Here is a 25,996-nt window from a genome sequence, read left to right on the forward strand (position 1 = left end):
TTCACTGCCTCCCCTTTGCAGCCCTCAAAGACCAGCAGAGGGATCAGCCATGCTGGCATTTGGCATTACAGTAGAACAGCCCAGGCTGGGTTTGTAGATGGGAAGTCGAGCGGCTGGGACCAGGAGGCTGGTGGCTTTGTGCCTCTGCCATGACTGGAGTGCTAGATCTTGCCCTCATGGTGGGAGATCCTATGGTACCACCGGGAAGGTAATCAAATTCTGAGTCATCCTCCATGGCCTTGCTACACAACCTTTCTTCCATTCAGGTAAGCTTTGCCTGTGCCTACGTCTCCCTCAGGCAGACCAGGTGGATTTGTCTCCTCTGACCATAGCTGCCTAGCTATTACTCATCTCAGCTAGTCAGCAGTGGAAAACGATCAGCATCTCCAGAGGGTGAATCATCTCTGTTATCTCAGAGCCCTGTCTGGGGCAATGAATCACTCTCTGGAGGACTCTGGTTTTCTCTTCTGACTATGGAAAGACCCTATAATTGGTTTCAAGTTCTATACAAATAAGGTTGAGTGAGATGTGTTTTTCCTACCCCTGGAGAGCAAAAAAAAATGCCTCTTTCCCCACCCCCCCACTTTTCTCTGGCAAAAACAGATCACCAAGCTAACACACATCAGCAGAGCATGGGTACCAAAGCAGAGCTGAGCACCCCTCCTCCCCATGTCCCTGTGCACTTGTGCAGCCCTCAGAGAAAGCTGTCAGAGGAGATCGTCTTGCCCAAAAATACAAGCGCAAGGAGCAGCTTACTCATTAACCAGAGAGGAATCTTCTGCACTCCGGAGCTGGAGGGACTTGAATTTGTAACCATTGTTCTGGGGGCAAGCCAGAAACGGGAAAGGCTTCTGACACGGGCGCTGGGTACATCGCAGACATGGTTTTTTCCTGTCAGTGGGAGGAACTCAGCTAGTCAGATTAGAGCCTTTTCTGCTTAGGAGTAATAAAGCATGAAATGCAATGTGGTTATACCACTACAATGACCTCAACAGCTTTTTCTGAGAGGAACACTTAGAGACCACACACAAGATGTCGAACATATCATCCTCAAGGGACAGTTTTCTTTAGCAGTGACCCAATAAATCCCTGCCTCCATTTGTCCTTCTGGCTTTGAGCAATGAGATGTTGTGAAGTTTATGTAAGGGAAATATGCATATGGCTCATCCTTGTGAGCTTCCATGTTGTGACAGATCCCTGGATTTATCTCCCAGGAAGACGAGGGTGTTGTGTTGTTTATCAGACTAACAGCTGAAAGTTTAGTGAACTTCAATCGCTCCAGCTTATTTTATTGTGTGGCAGAACTGGCAAATAATACAGAAAAATGGGTGTCTGTATATACTTCTATCTCCTCCCAAGAAAGGCATCAGCAGATATAGAAACTCTACCCCTGACTGCATCAAATGCCTTCCCTGTGTACACTGTGTGAAAAAGCTGCAGTCTCACATCTTTACAGCTTTTTAAATTCTTTCCTGGAACATGTAGAGAGTAGGGTCTTCAGCTCGCAGTGATGTTGAGTTGGGCCATCATGTTCATGATGATCCCCTGAGTCAATTCCTCTCTGGAGACCTCACTTCCTAATTTCCCCATTCATTGAGCTTGTGGTTGGCACCACGTGGAAGGGGGTGATGATGAGTGACACCCTTGCTGTGCGCTAGCACCTCTGGGGTTCACCAGTTGTGCTCCCAAGTGAAGAGGTCACAACACAGGCTGGGTGGCTTGAGCTGTATTTTTTCTAGCAGCTTGGCAGGAGTTATACCTACATGGCTATGCCCATCATGTACTGTAGTCACCTCCAAACCTTTCTATATTGACTGCTAGCAATGCAGTGTGGCAACCAGGAACTCTGGATAAACACTCAAGAGATCACCAACACCAAACTGACACTGGTGGTCACTTCTCTATCGATACTGTTTCTACCTTTCTTTGCCCACACTGCAATGACTGCAGTACCCACCTTGCAATAAACAAACATCCCTCAAAAAAGACTCTGACAAACAGGGAAACTTAATTCCATCTTCATACCCCTCTCATATGCACTGCCTGTTCCCATCTCAGGCTGTAATAGCTTTCAGGAAGAGGCACGTGCTATCTTGACTGCCCTCCCAGTGCCTAAAAGCCTGTAGACACTAAAATAATAATCGCAGCTCACATCCACGATACACACACACACACACACACACACACACACGCATATGAGTTATATAGTAAGTTCCAGTGTGTTTTCCATTGACCTTTATTATGGGGACCCATGAACCTTAACTCACTCGCTTATACACATAACTATCCAGGGCATGCTGCATTTCCCTAGTGTCGGCTCAATAGAGAAGATGGACAATGGGTCCCAGATGTTACATACGGTAGATACAGCTGCACAGCAGGGAAGATGGGTCCCAGATGTTACATACAGTAGATGTGTCAGTGCAAAAGGAAGACGGGTCCCAGATGTTACACGCATTGAACGTGTAAGCACTCTTGATGAACCACAGAGAAGCTTCAGGTAAACTGGAGATAAGAAGGCAAGCAAGAAATGAACAACATATTTATACTGGAGCCCATCTATGCAGCATTTAGTCCTCCATGCAAGACACAGCCATGGCCCTTAGCCTGCTCTTATCTTAACTCTCTGTCTCTTTCATAACCCTGTGGACTTAAAGAAGTTCCTCCCACAACAAGGTAGATGGGAGCATGGCCATCAAGGCTCAAGGCTCCCAGCAAAGGCCAGTGTTTCTCTCCAGTATAGTCTATGAGCTATAAGGGTGAGGATTATTTAATTTCTAAAACAAAGCTGGCTGCATTGGAAGGTCATGGCAGATCCCATGGGTGCTCACCCAACACAAGGAGGCACTCAAAGACACCAGGGTACAATCCAGCATCTCAACAGGAGGCGGCTCCCACCCAAGTGTCCATCAGACCAAAATAACCACCTGTCTAGCAATGATTGCCTGAGTCAAACACCACAGATTCAACATCTGGAACCCTATCTCCACGTGAACTCCCGAGTGGAGAGTAGATGGAGCAAGGCAGACATGGACCCAGCTGTGACACCCCTGCACATCCCCACTGCCAGACAGGGACCTTGTAATGCATCTGGTCTGGCCGTGGTGCCCATGCATTCAAGGTGAGAGCTGGCTCTTATGCCCAGGTAAATTCTTGGCCCAGGGGATTTCACAGGGTGCCAAGACCTGTTCAAAGCCCCCCTCCCCAGAAAGAAGAGTGTCCTGTTCCTTCTCTCCCGAAGAGCTGCTCTCCCTTGTCTTTTCCAGATAGCTTGTGTGCTTGACAAACACTATGTTTCCTGGCAAACATGCAGGACACTGCTTGGTGGGCTTTTGAGCCACTCCGCTTAGTCTCTGGCTGCTTTCTGTACCTTCTCCATTTCCCTGTGCCTGGCACCATGGGCAATGGGGGCAATGCCAGGCGCCCAGTGATAGGGCTGGTTGGGGAATCAGTGCGGTGGAGGAGTTTCTATAGCTGCACAGAGATTTTGACAATCCTTCTTGCACAGTTCTGACCTGAGGGGTTTTGGAGGTGTCTGCAGCTGGGGATAACAAAGCCCTCTTGTCTGTACCAAAGGCACTTTGTGTGGAGTCTGAGTATTGCTCTGATTTAATTCCCTGAGCATTCCTCATGGAGGGATTCCCAGAGATACATGTCCCAGTAAGTCAGGAGTGAAGACTCACTGCAGTCCAAACAGAGCCCTGCAAACTTTTCCACCAGGTTCTGCTCCACAGACAACTGGGAACATGTTTGTGTCTTGAACCTTCATTCACTGCCTGGGATGGTTCTCACAAGAGTTTTTAGTCTGGAAATGGAGCTAGGGAACCCTTGCAAGTCTTGCTTGAGGGCTGTGAGCTGTCTGTGGCAGAGGCAGAGTCCACGTGTTAGAGAAGGCCTACAAGGCAATGCTTTACCTATTGTTTACCTATTCAATAATGTGTCATTCATAAAATCATAGAATGGTTTGGGTCGGAAGGGACCTTCAAAGATCATCTAGTCCAACCCCCCTGCAATGAGCAGAGGCATCTTCAACTAGATCAGATTGCTTAGAGCCCCATTCAACCTGACCTTGAATGTTTCCAGGGATGAGACATCTACCACCTCTCGGGGCAACCTGTGCCAGTGTTTCACCACCCTCGTAAAAAATCTCTTCCTTATGTCTAGTCAGAATCTACCCTCTTGTAGTTTAGAACCATTACCCCTTGTCCTATCACTACAGACCTTACTAAAAAGTCTGTCCTCATCTTTCTCAGAAGCCCCTTTCAAGTATCCAAAGGCCACAATAAGGTCTCCCAACAGCCTTCTCTTCTCCAGGCTGAACTCTCTCAGGAGAGAGCTGCATAGGAGAGGTGCTAGAGCCCTCTGATCGTTTTTGTGGTCTTCTGGACCTGCTCCAACAGGTCCATTCTCCCACTGTATCCACAGTATGTTATGACCATAAGAACATGAGAGACAGAGCAGAAATTGAACCCAGTTTCCCACCTTCTGGGTTAGCACCGCAGTCCCCAGCTGCCTTTCTCCTATTCCGTTTGGCATCAGTTGGTGGAAGAAGCACTTGCTCCTCACCTGGGTTATTTGGGCAGGCTCAAGGTCCCAGAACCTCCTGCCTCTGTGTGTCTGGGCCCCACCAGGTGCAGTCCCTGGCAGAAAGAGCAGCACTCACGGTGCTGGCTTGCAGGGGAGTGCGGCGGTGGGGACAGAGCGCCTTCGAGCAGAGTGTTTTGCAGCTCCGGAGCCATCCTCCCTCGCTGCGCCCTCAGCTCCTCGCACAGTGAGTTCTGCAGGAGCTCACAAGCCAGGTACTGACTCAGTGCATCTGGGCGTTTGGCCTGAGAAAGGAACTAGGTGTTGGCCCCAGTCATTAGTAAGTTATCGGAGAAGTTTAGCTGCAGTGACATCATCTCCTTCTTATGTTACTACAAGGAACTTAGATCCTATTACGGGATAGGAGGTAACTCAATCAAGCCTTTCAAGATAAACTCAGACAGGAAGAGAGACATGATTGCCTGAAGGCACCAATTAGACACTTCTGGTGAGATCAGCTCTGTTCAGCCGACACACATGCACGCTGGGGCCAGGGAAGACAGCAAGCACCTCGCTCCCTGAGAAAGAGGTGGTCTCAGGGAGGGGTGGGCAGTCAGCTCTTCCTCAAACTGCTGCCAGGTCAGTCTTCACACCTTCAAGGGTTGCAGCTCTCTCTCCAGACCATGCTTTCTTTATGTCCTGTATCCTGCTGTTGACAGATAACAAGATACAGAGGAGCTCCCCTGTTTGGAGAGACAACAGCCCAGCCCAGCACCACCCAGTGCTGCCTAGTATGTTTGGTGGCAAGTTTTCTCCAACTTTATCAAGGGAAATAATAGCCCGATACATTGCAAAGAACTCTGAGAGGATGGTTTGGAGTCTGAGGTCCCTGTGTCCTATTGTGGTGGGCTGTGGGCAGTGGAGGAACACCACAGAGTCTATACTGCAGACCACCTACTGCACATAGTTTGTATAAGGCTCCCAGACAGCCTGCTGTCTGGCTCTACTGTGTGCAAGGAAGGAAGAACAGCAGCAAAAGTTGGCATATTTCCTGACAGCATGGCATTGTGCATTTTTATTGGTTTCCAGGCTGCAGCTCCCCCTGTAAATGCTCCACAGCCAGAAGGAACTTGAAAGATATGGGCGAAGTTGCTCCTGCCAGTCATAGCCCGAGATGTGCATCACATCTGTTAGGGAGCAGAGAGACTGTTTCTGTTTATCCGCTGCTGAACACTTCTGCCAGTCATGTTACAGACAGCAGGATGCATGTGCTTACAGATGTCTAGGAAGCGCGCTTGTACATCCCCTAAAATGCTCTGGAAGCAGTTCTTGGAACAAGACAGTTCTAAGAAACTGCTGGGTCTGTGGCACAGGAAGCCAAAGACCTCCGATTATAGCTTGACATGTCAGAATTGATACAAAGCTTATGACATGTTTGCTATACTAGCAACTGCACATAGGCCCACCAGCATCTGGACCTCCTGAATGGCTGTACTGATTGCATTGGCTTATCTTCTGCACACTGGGAAGGAGGAATCTCCTACTTTTGACCTTTCTCATTAGAAAAGGCTTTCCCTACCTGCTTGGTTCCTTCTATGAATGTTTTTGATCCTAGCGTCATCTCTGGACTATTCTTGGCAAGAAGGCAGGCAGTTCCTCCTCAAGCCTTTATCAAATACAGTGCTCAAAGCAATGAAGTGGCTTTTCAAAGGCATGCTGGGCTCTTAATGCTGCACCCACATGAAGGCTACCTGACACTGTCCTGCCCAAGGAAAGGCTTCTCTTCCCCACCCCACGCAGGTTCCTTTGGCTCCCCAGAGCTGTCACCGGCTACAACAGCAGCAAAGGCACCAGCCTGTGGGGCTCAGACACACTTGCATTTGATGCTCACCTGCTCCCCTCACCGTGACTCAGCACAGATGTGAACAGATGCTCAGGGGACAAAGATGACATAGGCAATGGCTCAGACCAAAGGCCAAGGGACTTTTAAGGTCCTTCCCAGACAGCTCCCTCTCTTCCCTGTAGTCCCTAAAACAGAAAATGGAGTAAAGTCTGAGGTGATTCAGGGACTTTTAGGACTTTTGGCTAAGTGTCATGTTGAAGTCACATAAACACCCCAAAACTACCAGCAGCAGATGTAGGTCTAAAGCCAGAAGCTGAGACTTCCAAGCAGCTGGTGACTTTCATATGCCATCATTCTTGAATGCCCCCTTAAAATCAGCTCCTTTTGCTTACAACAGACAGGATGATGCTCTACAGTGCCTTGCTCGAGCCTGTAAAGTCACTTGGAAATAGTGTCCATCTGTGTTTCTCATCTGCTCTCCAGACCTACAACACTGCTCAACAGCAGGCACGAGATGAAGTCCCATTTCTAAGTCACCCAGCAGCTCTGTGAAAGAGGCATCTTCCTCTGTAAGCAACAAACGGGTTAATGCTTGCAAGGAAAACCAACTGAGTGATTTGGTGAAATAAAGATTAAAACATCTCCGTGAAAGGTGAGGAGCCAGCCCCAGCCTGCGCTGTCCCATTTACCCACTAATCGGCCCAATTATCTTAGGTATAAATCATAACACAAAACACTTACGGAGCCAGAGTCACACACTGAAGAAAGGAGAGAACTGTTGGGTTGGTTTTTGTTTAGTATAATTGATATAATTACTAACAACTCTGTGCCAAGAACTTTGGCTTTTCTCCTTCCAGAAGAGAGTGGAGAGCTGTCTGAAAGCCATAGCAATTAGCAATCCCCACATGCAACAGCTTTTATTAGAAAGAATGCACCTCTATTCCAGAAAGAGCCAGCAAGTCCCTGAGGAGCAATTAAACAACCCGGAGACTTTTTGGTATGAGGAACGCAGCCATTACCTAGTCCGTGTTCCCTGTTCCCTTGTCAGTGCTGCGGAGGCACATAAGGAATCCTGCCCATCGTGCTGCCTGCGAAATGCCTTCACCTGGGCACTTCCCTGCTCCTAATTTTAACTTCAGTACCTCCAGATAGGTGCATCTTGCTGTGCTGTGGTCCAAGCAGGCTGCTGTTTCTAAGGTTGCCCAGGCCCTTGTCCAGCTTATTGAAACCAGCAGAAAGTCTCCCTTTCACTCCACTGAGAAATCTGGCTGGGGTCTGATTTTCACACTCTGGAGCAGGCGACGGCAGCAGTTACGTGGCTGGCGCTCCCCAACACTCCCCGAGCACGCGGCTCTCCAGGTAGCCGCTCGTGGACAGCGGCCACGCTCGTCACACACGCCGTGTTGCCTCCGGGCAGCCCCTGCAGAGGTGAGGGGACAGAAGACGTGGGGTTCGTTTCAGTCCTGCAGAGGTGACCTCTCATTGGCGGCGGGGCGTGGAGACGTGGAGCAGAGCCTGGCCTGGAGCTGCAGCATGTCCAAAGCTAGTTGCCTTCCAGGAGTATCGACAAACTCCCTAGATGAATCTCAGTTATTGCCCTTGCACTACCCACAGGGATCCACAAAGGCAGGGGCGTCTCCGAGTACCTCAAAAAAATCCAGCAAGGACCCGTGCTACCTCACTGGCACTTCTCTCATGCCCAAGGACCATGGATGTAAAAAAAGTGCCTTTCCTGAGTATACGTTAAATAGCCATGGAGCAAATCCCTCAAAGTTAATGGTTTCCCCAAGACCTGGTGCACCATCACTCTGAAGCCAAACTCCCTTGCGGCTCACATCTGTGGCTTCTCCCAGGAGTTCATGAGCAAAGTGGGACATAAAGCTAGACAGTCATGGGGCCACCACGCTCCCTTGCCACAAACCATCCCTGTCTTGGACAGCTCAGCCTGGTGTACCAGCCCTTGGCTCTGTTTTAGTGTCTCCATTTCTGAAAGCTTAATTTGGTTTTGAAAAATGGTAACCATTCTCAGCAGATATTTTCATTGTCTGTTCTTTAATTAATTAAACTTGAAATAAAGCATTCACTTTAAAACAATTTTCAGTAAACATGCAGGGATTTGGATGAAAGAATGGCTCTGAGAAAAGTAAGCAGTACTTTTTTTTTTTTTTTTGAAAAATAGATTATGATGCCAAAACCTAACAGAAATCTTATGCTGAAGAAGGAATGGAAAAATTAAGCAAAGATTAACATTTCCCACACAAGTTTTAATTTTGGTCAAAAAGTTCTTGTTTGTCTCGAAACATTTTGATGAAAATTTTCAGTCTTTAATCTTACTCTGAGCTGCTGCAGGGTTTGCTTTTCTCCTCTTTATTCTTTGGATTTGTCTTAGGAAGATGAACGATGCTACGCTCTGATTTGTTTGTAGCCTTGGTGACAGGAGGTAAATCGAGGCAGAACTTGCAACATGCCCACCCTCTTCAAGAGGAAAATATACACTGTCTTGTGTCAGCCCGCTGAGCAAAGACGCAAACCCTGTGGCAACTGAGCCGAGCTTTGGGTGCGATGAGCTTTTGTCGTCCACAAAGGAATCAAGAGAGCTGGCTGAAAAACGCTCAGCTGAACAGCCTTTCACCAGAAAGTGCCTCTTTGCAGCAATACAAGTGCATTGCAGTTTGGAAAAACACATTAATGTGACAAAATGGGAGTAATGAGATAGTTATTTAATCCACCTTGGGGTATTGTTTCAGTGTGAGGTGATGTTATATCAAGACTTGTGCACTGTATTTAAAGGGCAGCTGTCTAAGGGAGATCTCAGGAAGGTTTGACTGCACTTCTCCACCAGGTACAAATCTCCGGCTTTGTCCCTCCAGGTCAGAGCAGCCAGTGCAGGAATTGCCTCTCTCTGTGGCACAGGAAAAGGTCTGTTCCCCAGGATGACCTGAGCATTTCACCCAGGAAACACCACCCCTACCCCACTGCAGAGACCACAGCTTGCACCTGGGGTCTTCCCCGCTCCGTGCATGTGATGGGGCGTTTGGTCTGCTCCTGCAGGCTACAGGTTTATTGCAGGGTGCTGGGAAGTGGTTTGTAACTAGAAAATGTTGTCTGTGCTCTTTGGACAAGGGTCTGGTGCCGGGGGAACAGAGGCTGGGGTCTGCCCCAGTGTTCAACTTTCATCAAAAATGCTACTCTATGGAGCAAAACAAAACCCCTAATTTCTATACCACATTCCTTTATGGAGGATCGTTGATTTGAGGGCTGGGCCACGACAGTTCTGTTACCTTCCCTCTCTCATGCTTTCATAAGAGAGAAAGTGCTTTCTCTTTGCAGTTTCAATTCAGAGATCCTTCTTTTAGATAACTTGGAAAAATCAAATAAGCTTTGTTGGCCACGGTTGGAAATAAGAATTTCTTTCTCCTTGCTATAATTGGTTCCTGGTATTTCATCCAAATGTGAAGTGTTTTCCTCTTATGTTTTGATTTTAAAATCTACAGATAACACATTGTGTCCTGCTCACCATTGTTGAAATAAGAGATCTTTAAGAGAGATGATTCTCAAACCGAGTTTTTTAACCTTTTTTTTAATACGAATTGTAATATTTTTTGGCTTCTCATTCTATTTTGGAACAATAACAAGTTTTAAAAGTTAAAGTTCCTCACCAAATTAAACCTCAAATTCAACTGCCTTAAGGTTTCCACGATGATAAAAAAAAAAAAGCAATTGGCAAATCAAGGCGAAAGAAAGGCCCGAACATGTGTGATACAGAGAGCGCAGGCTTAATTCCTGTGCCATGACATAATGGTCTGACTCGCTCGTGGTGCTTTTGCAGGTAGCTCTGGCTGTTCGGATCAAATGCAGGACCCCAAGCAGGACTGCCACGTATTTTGCGTTTCCAGACAAATCCTTTGCTCTGGAGTGGGGCTTTGGCCACGCAGTCTGGCTGTCCCGCACACCAGCAGGTCGTCTGATCGGGCAGCGGGGTACCCCAAGAAGGGCTGTGCCTCTGCAGATTGGCTCAGGCAGGCCCATGGCAAGCCCAGCCCCAGGGGATGCAGCTTTGATGCTCATTTTTAAGGGGGGTGCCTGCAAGCCACAGCTGGCCAGTGTCCGTCTGGTGGGTCCGTGTGGAAGGACTTAGCCCAACCACTCTGTTTAAGAAGCTGCCATCAGTTGGCAGCACTAAATGGCCATCAAGAAGGGATCATCCTTGGCAGCAGTCAAACATCTCGAAGCACAGGCAGCAGCCTTGCACCGAGACCTCCTTATGCTAACCACTGTTTAGAGCCTAATCCAATCTCCCTGGCCATCAATCCATCCCGTCTCAGCATCAAAACTCCCTTTGCATAACACTGTGGGCACATAAAGCAATGCTAGATCGTCTCTCACTTATCCCCACCCTGTTTCTTTCCCACTCAGACGCCTGGATGCAAACCTTATCTCTGTGGTGCCCGAGAAGAGCTTTGAGGGGCTGCTCTCCTTGCGTCACCTGTGGCTGGACGATAATGCCCTGACGGAGATCCCTGTCCAAGCTCTGAACCACCTGCCAGCGCTGCAAGCCATGACCTTGGCTCTCAACCAGATCTGGCACATTCCTGATTATGCCTTCCAGAACCTCAGCAGCCTCGTGGTGCTGTAAGCCTTCTCCGCTTGTTCCTCCCTCGCAGCCGCGGTGTCCTCCAGCTGGGACAAGGTGCTGACCATGCCTGGCAAACGGGGTCCTCCTCCCGTGGGATGACCTGGTGGTCGCTCCCCAGGAGCAGCTTTTTGCTGCAGGGGCAGCAGGAGGAGGTTTTGTTGATGAGAGTCAAAGAATCCCTGCCATTTGATATGAAATGCCAAAATTGTCTCTTTCGTTTTTTTTCATAGTTTCTCCACTTTTCACTGAAGAGCCAAAAAGCTTCCCAATGTCATTCAAAAAATGCTTTACATTTAAAAAACAAAAAAGAAAATCTAACTGTATCTGGAAACAAAAAGCAGATTATTTTTTTTTCCCCTGAAGAATTAAGCAACAAAAAGCTTCTCGTTTCTATTTCACCCTCCAATCCCTGGGTTAAAAGGACAGGAATTTCTATCAACATGAAAAAAAAAAAAATTTCAACAACCTGCAGTCAGGCCAAAAAGCATGTTTTTCTTTCTTGGAAAACATGCCAAGAAAACTTTTAGACCAAATATGATTTTGATCGAAGGGTCTAACCTCAACACCTTGTCCAAGCCTGTGCATGCTTATTTGCATGACCGCATTATATCTGTGGCTCAACCACTCTTTGCGGTGACCACAACGCCATGGCGCACGCCACTGTCCAGTTTGCATCATGACCATTCTCCTGACAGTGTTCAGAGCGATGCAGAGAACGGTGCTGCCTGGTCCAGGAGGGAAACGTTGACTCAGTGGGCAGTGAGACGCACTAGAACACGCTGCGGCCTGTGGTCAAAGCAAACCGACGTCTTCGGCGGTGATATCAGGAGGTGCATCCTTTCAGTCAACGGAGGCTTCTGTATTACCTAGCTTTTAAAAGGAAGCTCTCAGGTGCAAATTAGCTAGCCATTACTGTTTTAGTATTGATTAGCAAGTTCAGGTGTGATTGTTAATTACTTTAGAGCTCCTGTATCTACATGAAATGAGACCTATTAGTTAGGTAATAAGTATTGATACCAGGGTATTAAGTAACCTCAGCATGTGGTGCCTTAGTGAAAGTTTAGCAAGTATTTCACTTCCAAATTTAAAGTGTTTGCTGAAGCCATTTAGCATAGAAAGCGCTTGGACAAAGCACAGTCCAGAGTTTTATTGAGCATCAGCTTCAGCTCTTTAGACAAAGCATAAAGGCTCATTTAGGAGAAATGCTAAAAGCAACTTGAGAAATATCAAATAAGTAGTTTTCACCCACAATAGTGCTCATTCTACAAGGCATCCCATGACCATCATAATGCAACCACTTCATTCAGCTTTAATAGCTAGCACAGAGGGTGAGCTGACATTTGGGGTTTTATTTCAGTCTCAAAAGCATGCTGCTTTCATTCTGGCTTATCCCATACTTTGGGTGAGAAGGAACTCCTTAATTAAACAGGCGAGCTCAAGAAATAAAAGTCATTGACTATTAGGTCACAAGGGAGAAAATAATGTCCCACCACAGACAACTGGAAGGGAACACATGTGTCATCCTGCCAGGCGCTGCGGGACACGATGTTAAATTTTTGTGGGATCACAAGTGTTTGGCAGAACTGGCCCCATAAATCTCTCCCATGCTTCCATGCATACCCTTGTCAGCACACAGCTAGTGGAAAGTCACCCAGTGTTCTTCCTGCGCCCTACCAGGGATGTTTCCCTGCCTCGGACTCACCCACCAAGCCAGGAAGCAACCGCTCCCAAAAGCCAGCCAAGCTAGGCAGTAAAGTTTGCGAGGAAACTTTCCCTACCAGGATGCAAATGATACATATGTGCTTTCCTCTGGAAGTGTCTGAATTTGCACATAGATTGAGAAGAGCTGGCTGCGACCATAAGCGTCAGGAAACTTCTAGCCTGAGAGGTATTAAAATGAGCACCTGGGGGAGGGGAGCCAAGCGCAGATGTGGGGGGTGCAGCCACATCTGTCATATACAGCCTGATTAATACTCATGGACACGGCTGACCACGGCTGAGGGCATGACCTTCCCAGGTGCAGAGATGTGCTTTTCCTCCTCCGTACACCTTGGGCCTTTGGGAGAGATGTGGGTGAGCATCCAGCACTGACAGAGAGCACCAACATCAGAATATACAAGTCTCGATCTGGAACAAGTTAAGGGATTCAGTCTCTGCTAATAAATTACACCTCTGTTGAGGAATTCCCTGACCTTATTCCCATCTATTGCTGCTACAGGTTTCCAACTAGGGCTGCAGGGTGTTCAGTAAGCAAAGCCTCATGTAAATCACTCACCATGAAATCTCTGAGTCTCAGTAATTGGCACCATCCTTTCCCAGCTTTGATAACAAAGGCTTCATGTGCTGTGATGTTGGCACTGTGCTGCTGGTGGCAGAAGGGAGACGGCTTGTTTGATCAGGGTGGCTCATGGGACTAGGATAGTGAAGATCTTACCTCCAGGTCTGATCTATTCAGGACAGAATGTGTCTTAGCTTCTAGAGGCAGAAATAGTCCTGAGCAATTTTCAGCTAATGATTTGTGTGAAGCAAAGGGTTTTTTACAACAAAAAAAAAAGCATCTTCTTTCTTGGGGATAAAAGATTTTTCATTTAGAAGCAAGCATCTGAAACTCCCATGCTGCTGTGCTGACAGGCTGATAAAGTGCATGACAGCAGTTCTCGTTAGTGTCCCTCATCTCCTCTGTCAGCTGAATTAAGCAAAAAGTCATCTCACAAACCAGGAATCACAGCACCTCTTTCAGTCTCAGTCCCCAGAGGGGTCCACTAGCCCTGCGGTAAAATCTCACATGGACAGATCTGGGAACCGTAGCAAGGAATTCCCCCAGCGCCGCAGACATGGCCTTGCTGCCACACCTCTGAAATGGGCTGCAGCTCCCTTCTTTCCTGGTGTCACCAAAGGAGCTGTGAGCACTCTCAGCAGAGATGCTAGGAAGTGGCTGGGACACGGAGCCAGGATGCCCTCTCCTACACGGGCCAGGCAGTAGAGTGGTTTGCTCTGCAACCCTCTAATGATGGACCTGGCTAGAGAAAGCCTTTGGGTAGTTTTACCCTTAAGTTAGAGTAAAAGAGGTCAAAACCCAGATCGTTCTCTGTTTGGGTCCACAGGGAGCCTTTGCTCCTAGAAACGCCACTGACTCAAACATTCCTGCAATGCTGAACACCCCGCTGTCAAAAGGACTCAGCATTTGCTGCTTCACATGGCGTGAGCCTGGAGCCGCCCCACCCCCCACCCCCGTTATCCGCCCGTGACCCCTGTCTGCCTGCACACAAGTCTTTCGAAGACAAATACTCTGGGAAAGGTGTTTTCATGCCACTATCAGTTAGTTTTGCTTGATGCCCCCTAATTCTTGCACTGTCTCTACGCCCTCTGTGCCGCCTCTGTGTTTGTTACTGGCTGTCGTACCCTTCCCTCATTGTGGCTTTTCCAGTCCCCATCCAGTTAGATGTTTTGCAATCAGAAGTTAGTCTACAGATCACACTTGTTTGTTCCTCTGCACCTTTGAGGTGGAGAGGCCAGAACCACACACTGTCACAAAGGCAAAAACGACCAATGAGTTTATACAATGGCATAATGCTGTTCTGTAGCTCACTTTCTCTTTTCTAGTCACTCCTATCATTTTATTTGCTTTTTTGATGGCTGCTAAACACCAAGAGCTCCTTCCCATAGATATTTGAGAGCCTGTTACTGCATATCCTCATATAAGACTGGTTTTCCCCCTTTACATCACTTTACATTCATGTAACCTGAATTTCAGCTGATGTTTTACTGTTGAGGACAAGCCACTTACCTGCAAGCGCTTCCCTCCTAGGTCACCCAGCAAGACCTTCCAGCTGAATGTGTTGAGATCTAAAGGCAGTAAATTAAAGATATTTAGTAAAATTTCTCTTTCTTACAGTATTTGTCATGTAAGGACATGATGCAGCTCTTTCTAACAACACAGTTCAGAGACTAGAGGAGAAAACAGGTTTCCAAGACTCCTGGCTTCCCTTTCCCATTTTGGTCCTTGTTCTGGTGTTACTCTGGCCAAAACTTTCAAAAGGGACCACTGATTTTCAGTTTCCTCCCTGCCTGGGAGCAAATGTCAAACATCTCATCCCTGCTTTCCAGGGGAGCTGAGCGCCAGTAGTTTCAGCCGACATCTGTGGGACTCAGGGCTCCCCATCACGACAAACCCCAGCCTGTTGGATCGGTGTCAGGATGAACCTGTACATCTCTACCTTCACCTGTACAAGCAAGTTAAGAATTCCTTCTCTGAGAAGTTCCTGGGGACCTCTGTGTTCACAGGGAGTGCCAGGCATGTGCAATTCATTATTACTAAGAACAATATTGCCTGGAACATCTGGGTCCCATTCATCGGCCTTTTAATTTGCAAAAGTGCCTTTTCTCTCTGAGGACCGAGCATACTACCTTGGCAAAAGTGAATTTCCCTCTCCAGCACTTGAGGAGGAAGCGGATAGCACTCCAGTGCACCCCTGAAAATGTCACTTCTGATCAAACTTTATTCTGCACCAGACAAATCTCATGCTGGTCCTTCACTGCCAGAAATAATCCATGGGAATTTGCACCATTTATGGCTTAGGCTTCTCTACTTATCTATGACTAAATTGAGGAAAAGGACAATTTTGCCACAACAGAGCTGGAAATTTATCATGGCAATGGCTGGTCCAGTGGGAGAATTCGTATCATGTCAGATTTGAACTTGGTTCAAATCATCTAATGCAAATAACTGATGGAAAATGTTGGCATTCATCCCTTTTGAGAAGAAAAAATTAAGTCATTAGAAATGAAAGCGATGGAGAATCCACCACTTCTCTTTGTAGCTTGTTCCAGTGGTTAATCATCCTTAGTGTTAACAAAAAAAAAAAAAAAAAGCTCATATTTCCTATTTGAATTGTCTTTGGCTTTGACTTCAGACATTCGTTCTTATTATTCTTTTCCCCACTAAATCACAGAACAATTTCAGCACCCATTTTCTAACCAGGAAGAATCCTATACGTTACGCTGCACTCATTCCCTTGATCTTATTTTTAATAAGTTAAGCAGATTGAGCTCTCTAAGTCTCCAACCTAGTTTTTTCCAGCCCAGCCCTTGGATCATTTTTATTGCGCTTCTCTGCACCCATTCCAAATTATCAACATCCAGTTAACAATACAGGTACCAGAAATACTTTTAGCCTTCCAGAGCCATTTTCACCAGTGCATGGTGCAGATGTAGTGTCATTTCCCTTTCCTTACAGTCTACTCTCTTGTTCACGCACACAAGGACCTTTATTAAGCCAGTGTTTAGCACATGAGCTCAGCCTGCTCTCCCATGTGTGTAAGACAATTTGACAGAGGTGCCATGTCCTCTTGGAGGTGGCATTTCCAGAGCTGGAGTTCAGAGTGCTTGGGCAGTCTCGCACTTCAGTACAAGACTATTCTCCAGGATCTTTTCATCCACTGCAAAAAGAGATGGAAAAGGGAGTGAAATGAAAATGAAACAAATTCTACCAGGAGTGCTGCAGGGATTATTTGGGAAAGTCTCATTTATGCCCAATTTGTGACAAGAAATTGTTGGCGAGAACAGAAAAGTCTTCCTTCTAGAAACTGCTGTGCACTTTTTTGTGGGGCTGAATCTTGTCGGGTTGGGTTTTGTCTGGTGTGTATCTAAAGTCTCATCGCCTGAGGCACCAACCAAGACGAAGCGTCTCTCCCAAGCCTGTCTGGGGGGTTGTCACCACCCGGTATTCTGCAGCCACTGTAATTTCTGCTGCCTTTCAGTGAGGCACGGCATGGGTTCACCTGACGCAGCAGAGGAGCGAGCCTGTCTCATGACGTGTGGTAGCACTTGTGCTGCTGCAGGAGCACCTGGGAAATTGTCTGCCACCCTGCCCGAGGTCACTCATGACAATTGCTTTTGCAAAGAGGCCACTGTTTTCTAATGGAGGTGCACAACTGAAAAATAGTCTACATGCCAGCCCACAAAAAAGCAATGGCTGTCCTGCTCCTTCCTGGGCAGAGCTCCTCTCACAGACTATTTCCCCAAACCAGCCTCGCTCCGTGGTACTGACCCGCCAAGGGAGATACACACATCCAGAACCAAGTATCTCGAGTTGCTATCAAACCAGCTGTAATTTACAGGGCAGAATATAACGTTGTGTGGGCTGAGCTCAAATTGACAAACACTGGAGATGTTGCAATTCCACTTGTTAAAATTTGTTTACCAGGGGAGAAAAAAAGGCAGGATGGAAGAAAGAACGTCTTTTCAAGTGTTTACCTTTCCAGCTCTCTTGTTTCTATTATTGCCATGTGGTTGGGTAACGACTCTAGAGTGCAGCTTGGACAGCACATTTTTTTATAACTCTTTTTTTCGGTTGCTCATAATTTTCTCACCAACAACGAACTTCCTTCTGATGATTTTCATTACTCTGCCTCCAAACAAAGCACTTCAGAGCCAAATATAAACACAGCAGGTGATTGCTTTTCTATTCTCTCTCCTTGCCTGACTTGAGTGATAGTAGTCAGCTGCTCGGCATGTCCGAGCTTAGGCAAGCTGTCCCGGGGTACCTCCCTGCCAAAGCTCCAAGGAGCTCACACATTCCCCAGCATCCAGCATTTCCTTTCTCCCCGTGCTGTCCCCCCACAGCAGACAGAGGTGTGGGGCAAGGGGTTCCTGTCCTGTGATGTTGCTCAATGTGCAGCCCTTGCTGTGACTACAGAGCAACTGCAGATCCAAACACTCGGTTGCCCAAATGCAGCATCCAATGCTCAGAGGGACCCAAAATCGTTGGCACCATCTTGCACTGGAAATGCCAAGTGAAGTAAGGGCGACATGTTCTGAAGCTATCCTATAACATTTGATAGAGGAAACTGTCTGGACTTGAACTTCTTTTCTTGCGACAAAGAGACATTTCTCCTGTAAGATTCTGATTTTGATCTCAGATTCTTTTCTCCTCTAAGAGTCACAATCAAACCAAGTTTTCTTGCAGGCACCTTCCTTTTCTTTTTTCCCATTTGCTCAAAGAAGCAAACATTTCATCACACATCTTTCCCCTCCCTTCCTCTTCCTCTGAAATGTTTGTATGTTCTCATCCCAACAACAAACATCCGTCTTGGGCTGGTTTCTGTTTTGCAAACCAAACTGCCCGAGAGCCTGGCTGCTCCTCCGCTCCCAGCTCCCTCCTGTTTTAGCCTAGAATATTTGGCAGTGGGAGCTGCCTGTGCTCAGCCAAACAGCTCACACTCGAATCCAGGTGGAGTGAGAGTTTTCAAGCTGAGACAGATTTAGATCAAACAGCAAATAACGAAAAAGGCATTGATCCACCTGCCTGTGTGGAGTCTCCCCCAGGCTCTTGGAAGGAGGCAGCGATGTTGGACAAATGCTGGTGCGTCCCTCGGCGTAGGCAAGGGAGAAAAGGACCCCAAAGGCAAGTGGTGTGGCAGCAGATTAAGCATGTGGCACTCTGTGTTAAAGGAGAACTTGAACTGTAAAATGAACTGATGGGGAAAACTACCCTGACAGAGAGCAAAGAGGGTATCCTGCCCCAGAGGCCCTTACCTCCTTGGTGGGCATTTCTCCGCACAGACCATCCCTGTGCATGCATGGATGTCACTAATGTGCTTAAGCGCAGGCTGCAGAAGTGCAGGCTGGGCAGCAGTGGGTTGTCTTCTACTGTTTTTCAGCAGACTTTCCTCAGGCTGCTCCAAGGTCTATTTATATGGGCTGGAGTGGGATTTCAGAGAGAGATCCACAATGAGCCACGTAGCTCCCACCAGCGGCAAAGGAAGCCCAGTGGCTAAAACACTCCGATGCGCACACACACAGAGTCTCTGGCAATCAGAGAGGAGGAATCCAGGAATGAAGGTCTTGCGCTTGCCAAAAACCTGAGACATGGGAGTTAGAGGCCCATGGGAACAGAGAACCTAGCAGATGGGACTCCAGGGGAACTCATCTCCTATGGAGCTTCCAAGGCAAAAATACCCCAAGTGGCTTTGCAAGCCAGAGGGCCCCACCATATGGCGCTCCAGCACCAGCATTAAGGCTGGGAGGTCCAGAGACCTTAAGCACTAGTTGTTCATGGTGTGTAGCAACGGGCTAAAGGAGCACAGGGAAGAAATTTCTGCCTTAGTGTAGAGAATGTGTATCAGCCTGTCGCATGGCCCCTGCACTTCAGCCAGATTCTGTGAAGCATGAAACTGAAGACAACTTCATTGCAGTAGTACTGGAGCTGATCCAGGAACTGGCAGCATTTTCGCTTTTTTGCAAGTAAAGATAATAAACTGTGACTAACAGGATGATTTTCAACTCAAAGCCTTCTTGCTGCTACGAAGGTGCTGAGGAGTCCAAATATGCCTGTGTCCTTAGATAGCACCCAGTGCCCATAAACAACTGCTGAAGCCACACAGCACTTTGTAGGGTTGGGTGCAATGTAAGGTGAGAACTAGAGAGGTTCTTGAAGCATCTTGCTGAAGCATGTTCTTCCAAAGTCACCCACCAGCTGTGAAAGCGGAGGTCTTGGGGAAACACCTCCCTCAGCCTGGATTTCCGGGGAGAAATGCTCTGCAAGCACTGTTGCACCTAGCATGTGCCTCATGGGGCAAGAGAGGGGACCTTATAACACCCTTCATCATCCCAGCTCAGGCTGTGCTCAGCTTGCAGGATGTCCCTGGGCCATGCAGGGACTGGCAGGAAAAGGTCAGGTTGCATTTCCAGTGAACATCTCTGTTTTGTCCACAGGCACCTGCACAACAACCGGATCCAAAGCCTGGGCGCCAACGGCTTTGATGGGCTGCACAACTTGGAAACCCTGTGAGTCATCTGTTTTCTCTCTGTGCTAAAGAGCTTGCGTGTGTCCATGACCTCCAGCACAGCCTGTAGGAAAGGGCTGGTGCCCCTGGGTCACTGCACGTTCACTCATCGCCATGCTCTGAGGGCAGCAGCCGGGCTGGCTCCAGGTACCAGCCCAGCAGGCAGATGCCCAGGGCACGGTGCTGCCCAGGGTGGTGGCAGACGACTTTCTCTCTGCACCTGTGCAAGCTGGCTGTGCTGCTGCTGCAGAAGGGTCTGCATGTATGGGCAGAGTGGCTGGGAGGGGGGTCTGAGGCCCTGGACATGAGTCTAGTCCTGGTGTAATCCAGAGAGCTTGCATACACGCCCTGCTTGGAGAGCGTCCCCACCTCCTTACCACATGCACATGGTCCCAAAGCCTCTTAAACACCTGACTCCACCAAAATGAGGGGCTGGCTTGAGTTCAATGCTCAGTGGTAAAATTCTTGGGGATCTGTGGAATATCTCTCTCTGAGATGGTCCCATGTCACCTGGCATCACCCTTAGCCAGCTGACTTTGTCCTACACCATGTTCTTGGCACGGCTGGGTAGGCAATCTGTCAGGAGACCACGGGGGAAGGCGGGAAGCAGGAATTAACTCTCCTCCAGGACACATCTTCATTAGCAGCAGATGGGTCACCCTGAGAGAAAGACTTAAATCCGACCGCCTTGCCTTGCACACACAGCGCCTTTGATGGCAGTACGAATTGCTTGGGACTCGTGTGTGCTCTGCATTGGCCTAGGAGGAAACATAAACAAGCAAGCAAATAACTTAAGGCTCTGAAAGACTAGAAGAGGTGCCTGTTGCCTTCAGTTGTGCAGAAACGTGTCCCTTCATGTAGGCCTTGGGGTCAGAGTCAGGCCCTCACTCCTTGCCAGGGAGAAATAGTGGGTCTGGGTCATTGCAAAAAGAGGTGACACTTCCCAGCATTCAAGTGCCATTCAAGGATAGAGGGTCCCTCTGTGCCAAGCACGGTGCCAGCAGCAGTGATTGGGCAAGAGCAGAAGCAGCCGGCAAGCCCTTGGTCCCTAGACACACTCCTTGGGGCAGGACCACAACACGCATTGTCTCTTACTTTCAGACTGGCACATCCTGGGGCCACCCAGAAGGGCTCAGCTGGGGAGAGGTTGAACTGTGCCAGGGATGGTGCGGGAAGGGAGGCTGGACGGTCTCCTCTGGTCATCCACAGATCCCCCTGCCACTGTGCCATCTTGGCTTTCTCCCCAGTCGTTTCTGGTGGGCACAGACAAATACGTGAGGGCAGAGTCATGGCATCCAGGCAGCGCAGAGGCAGGCAGGTTGCAGTAGGTCGTGGAGGACTTGCTGGTGGAAGAAAACCCAGTTTGAGCTCTAACCCAGGCAGACCATGCAAGCAACATCACAGCCTACATCAGGGGAACCTTATTCTGCAGCCAAGGTGTCTAAAGTCACCCTGCTGCCCATCCCAGGCAGGACGGAGCTGCAGAGAAGTTGGCCCCTTATTTACTGTGGGAAGGGATAAAGGGCTTCCACTGCCCTGGGAGATAATTCAGTTTCCACAGACACTTGTGCTGAAAGCTCATTTCCCCTCTCTTCCTCTCTGCTCCTGCTCTAGCACTTCCTTTGCCTTTTGTTGCCCACCTGAGATTCACCCCCAGCATTCAGGAGAGCTCAGCGCCTCCTTCTCTTGCTCCCAGTCTCCACTGGGACAGGACCGCATAGCACTGCGGGGACCAGGCTCTCTGCAGGTCTGTGGCAGTGGCAGTCGTGCCCCAGCTGACCAGGCAGCCTGGGGAGTATCCGACCTCCAGGGATCGTCCCCTTTTAGCAGAGGTCTGCCTGTGTCCAGGCTCTGATGGCCTGGACTTGTGCGTGTGAGCATCCCACAGCCCCATCCTCCGCAAGCTGCCTGCAGCTGCAGGGACAGTGCTGTGGGTGAGATCGCCAGCCTCTCTTCCACGACTGATCACACTGAAGGAGTGTCTGCAAGAGAGTGAGCTGGCTTTTGCCACCCTTGGCCTGAGCATCTGATTCTGACCTCCAGGCCAGCAGGTATTGCAAGTTCCTGATCTTTGAGGAATAAGTTGTTCCTCAAGTGGAGCCATCCCCCTCGCGTTAACCCCCAGCACTCATCTGCCCTGCTGACCGAAAGCGGCCAAGCTTTGTGCAAAAAAATGCCAAGCATTTGCCTGCAACAGCCCAGCCAAGCTGCTAGATCTGCATCTACCTACCACCTCTCAGCTCCTGTGCATGTGGAGACTATTACAGTCTCCGCACATACCCTTTAACTCAAATTATGATTACATTCTGTTGACAGCACTTAGCACATTTTCTTGGCTTGTGGAGGCCAAACTGTGCTCTCAGTTACCCCGTGGGTGTTACCTCCTGGAAGGCAGCAGGATGGTAAGAGTTGGTGAAGACAGAAACTTCTCCAGGGTTCCTAAAATGAGCATTTGTGGCCAGATGCTGACTATAAGCCAGGCACAATAGTTGAAGAACTGTAGAAGTTGAGAGGAAAAAAAAAAATGTTTCGGGCTTTTCCAGAAAAGCCTAGGAAGTTTTCGGTGCAGAAACCTCTATTCCCCTAAGGGAAATGTTTCTTCTCATATCCAGCTAGGCAGGGAAGCTTCTGTTTTTATCAAATGCAACCAAAACTTTGAGAGAAACAGCACCCTCTGCTCCATGCAGGTCTCAGCAGCGTGCGAGCTGCCTGTGCACACCCACACCAGGCGCCTACCCCAGGTCCTATTATTTCTGCAAAAACAGATCCCAGTGGAGCACCTCTGTTCTTGGAGAGGACTTGGCCCCGGAATTTTAGGAGGGCAGCAAATCTAGAAAGAGGTAAATTGAAGCCAGATGAATGACTTCATGCTTCCCCTGCAATGACCTGCAGCTACTGTGCAGAAGTACCTGGCAGAGGCCAGGTACAGAGGAAGAGCAGCTCTGTTTTCCATGCTGATGAGGGGGCAGGTAGATGTGCAACACCTGCCAGGTCTCAACCGGTCAAACACCAGCATGTGGCTGGAGAAAGCAGCTCCAAGAAAATTTTCTCTGTCAGGGCAAGATCTGGCTCTTCACCAGCCCCCCAGCCTCCTCTTCCTGGGAAGGAAACCTGGGCAGGCAGGCTGGAAGCAAGTCAGAGCTGCTCTGGCCAGATTCCCAATAGAGTTTCGAAATAGCCTTGAGACCTAGTGAGATTCCCTCACCAGTTCCCATAAGCCTGAGAGATGACACAGAGCAACCCTGCGGGGCTGTGGGAAGAAACCCCAAGTGTGGCTAAGCCATGAAACCAGGTATTAGATGGTCAAAGTGGGTGATACTTGGCATTTTTTAGCCCTCGCCCAAAGACACGGAGTAAATAAGAGTGTAAATGTCCTTATGTGACATTCTTCCTGTAGCCCCTTTGGGTAATGAACTAAATCCTTTAAATAAGGTGTAAGCTCAAGGGGTGTGCATATTGATGCAGAACAGACCCAGCACTGCAGATGAGTGGAGCAGTGAAGACTTTAAATACCAAGGAAGGAACAACCACAACCCATAGGCATGGCCAGAGGAGAAGACCTGCTGTGTTTGGACCACAGCAAATGGGGTGGGGGAATCCTGAGAAGGATTTGAGTGAGGATTGGGGCAGTGAAATGAAGGAGAAAAACAAAGTCAAGGGGAAACTTCATCGAAGGATGCTTTATCTTTTCCAAGAAGTAGGAGCAAGGCATGCCAAAAGCTGAAACCAGCCACGCTGCTCTTCACATCGCTTTGCAGCTCCTGCTTTGCCTTGTAAAAATTGCCCTGTAGTGTTTTGCTCTTTAGGCCATTTAATGTGTGCTGTAAAACATCAGTATAACCGGCTTCCTGCTGTGTGGATGGAAGGATCCTTACTTTTACATTTCCTGATTACGTTGGACTTAATTTCTCAATCTTTAACAATGCAGAGAGAAGGGGAGGGGTGTTCGGTTCTAACTGTTCTGTAGCATAAGCCTGGTAAGTAGGGATGTTTATGGAAAAGCTGATGTAAAGAGAAGTCAACTGCAGCCAGCAGCATTGCTGCAATGACAGAGGTTGATTCTTGGGAATGTTCAGACCTTGTGCTCAGGGCTGGGGGCACGGTGCTAGGGGAGACAGGGCTGTGTTTTCAGAGGAGCAGCAAGGGGAAAATGCCATCCAAGGGCATGCATGGTGCAAATACGGGAGCCAAGTTCCCCACTGCTATATGAGAACAGTATTTCTCATAGGGGGGTGCCTGTGACATGAATTTCCAAAGTGACACTGGCCTTGTGCCCAGGTTTCCTACCTACCACCTTCACCTGGAAAGCTGACCAGTGTCCTAAGGTCTTTGAGCTTTGCAGCCAGTCTGAATGCAGTCTAAAGGCTGATGAATAATTGCCTCATGCCTTGTAGTGCTTGACTTTGACCTCATTAGACAGGTTGTGATAACGCTGAACTTAGCCCTCTGCTTCCCTGAGGTATAAATGTTTCATGGATCAGACCTGGAGGGGAAGGTGAATGCACGTCCCTCTAGATGGCCAGGACCCAAGTCACTGCTCTCTGCAGGATGAAAGGATGGAAGGGGTAGCTGACTTGAAACCATGCAGCCAAATAAATAGAGAGACGTGTGTGTGTGTATAGCGCTTCACAGATAGGCATGGTGAGGGCATCTTATCATGGAAGCCGAATTTCAGAGCTTCTCCACATGTTCTAGCTCCAAACACCAGCACACACAAACTATCATTTAGCATTTCCCAGCTTAACTGCTGTTAGGAGACCTCAGCCATGCCGGTGTTCCCATGTCAAAGCAGGACAGACCCCAGACAGAAGGCAGAGGGTGCAGCTGAGGGGTGGAGAGGTTCCTGGATGGATCTTCCCATGTCTTCCACCAAAACAGTAGTACCTGACTGAAAACGCCCCTGGGCTGGGAGGTCCGCTTTGAAGAAAAGGAGAAAGTGTTTTTTCTCCCATCAGGACTGTTTTGCCCAAGCAGGGAGAGGAGGTGTCGTGGCCCTGAGCGCCGGCTGCGACACACACAAGGCAAGGAAACCCGTCGAGGCAAGTTCTTGGGGCCTCTGAGAAGGGGTAGGCGTGCGACGGCGGTGGCTCCGGCAGGTCTATGCTCTCGTGTGGCTCTCGGGCGCGGGTGGGCTGGCAGTGCCGAGCAGCACCCTGGCGTGGGTGGGTACAGGGTCCTCCACCACAAAAGCTACCATGTATCCCCCAACACCTGCTCAGGGCTCAGTTTTCTGCTACTGAGGCAAAGGGAGAAATGCAAAAGTAAGAGATGTGGCCATCCCAGTGGTCCTGTCCGTGAACATGGCCGAGTCCCCTACATACATGGAGCATGGGCTGAACCAAAAACAGGGGCCAGGTCTCCTCCCTGCCCCGGCACGTGCAACCAGAGAAGACCCTGACTTTGGCAGAGAGAGAAAACGTGCCTCGGCAGCGTCCTGTCTCCCACCCCGCAGCAGGGCTAAGGTGGCTCCCAGGGCAGAGGTAGGGATGGGGGACGAACAGCTGCTCCACAGGACCAGACCAAAATGCTGAAGGCCTCCAGACTATGGCCAAAATAGCAATGATCTATCTCAAAACTGCTGGTCCTCTGATTGTTGAGGCATCTCCAGCCTGTTTCTAGCACAGACGTGATGGGGAAGTGGTTCAGGGAGGCCCTGCAGGCCTTGCCCATCCCCTCTGCCTGAGATGACCCCGCTGCTTCCTATCTCTCTGACTTCTCCCTCCCCATCCACATCCCTGCCAGCTCCTCTGCTTGTCAGACAAAGAAGATAAATCACTTGGAAAGAGAAAATCTCCATTCATTTAAAAACCTTTTAATTTATTTCTAAAAAATAGCACTAATAAATTAAAAACGTCTCCCAGAAGAGCTGAATCCAAAACTCTCTGGCTCCAGGCGTTTTATCTGCCTAACCTTGCCTCACAGGAAATGCCCTTACCACAGGCTTTTGCAGCACGCTGCCCTATTATCCGGGTAATTAGTGGAGACTGCAAACGCAGAGCAGAGCAGGAACCTACTGACTCCTCTGGAGAGTTGGATTTTCTACGCGAGAAAAAAAAAAAAAAGAAAATTAATATAAAGAGCACCTCAGGCAATGAAAGCAGGAAGAAGGAAATGGGAAATATCTCCACCACAGCTCATACAAGGGTTGTTTAACCCTTTAGGGCCAGGCAGACTTTGCTGTTCTCCTGGAAAACTGTCTGCCAAGTG

At 48.7% G+C, this 25,996-nt stretch overlaps 1 protein-coding gene across 1 annotated transcript in view; it reads left to right on the top strand.

Moving 5' to 3' along the window:
- Positions 1 to 25,996, top strand: part of LGR6 (leucine rich repeat containing G protein-coupled receptor 6) — a 144,160-nt gene that overhangs the window by 86,160 nt on the left and 32,004 nt on the right. Inside the window, exons 5-6 of the mRNA XM_064471878.1 lie at positions 10,784 to 10,999; positions 19,719 to 19,790. Coding sequence (XP_064327948.1) covers positions 10,784 to 10,999; positions 19,719 to 19,790 — 288 coding nt within the window. The remainder of the gene's footprint in view (positions 1 to 10,783; positions 11,000 to 19,718; positions 19,791 to 25,996) is intronic.

The sequence above is a fragment of the Phalacrocorax carbo genome, chromosome 23 (assembly GCF_963921805.1).
Source record: "Phalacrocorax carbo chromosome 23, bPhaCar2.1, whole genome shotgun sequence".
Taxonomy (NCBI): domain Eukaryota; kingdom Metazoa; phylum Chordata; class Aves; order Suliformes; family Phalacrocoracidae; genus Phalacrocorax; species Phalacrocorax carbo.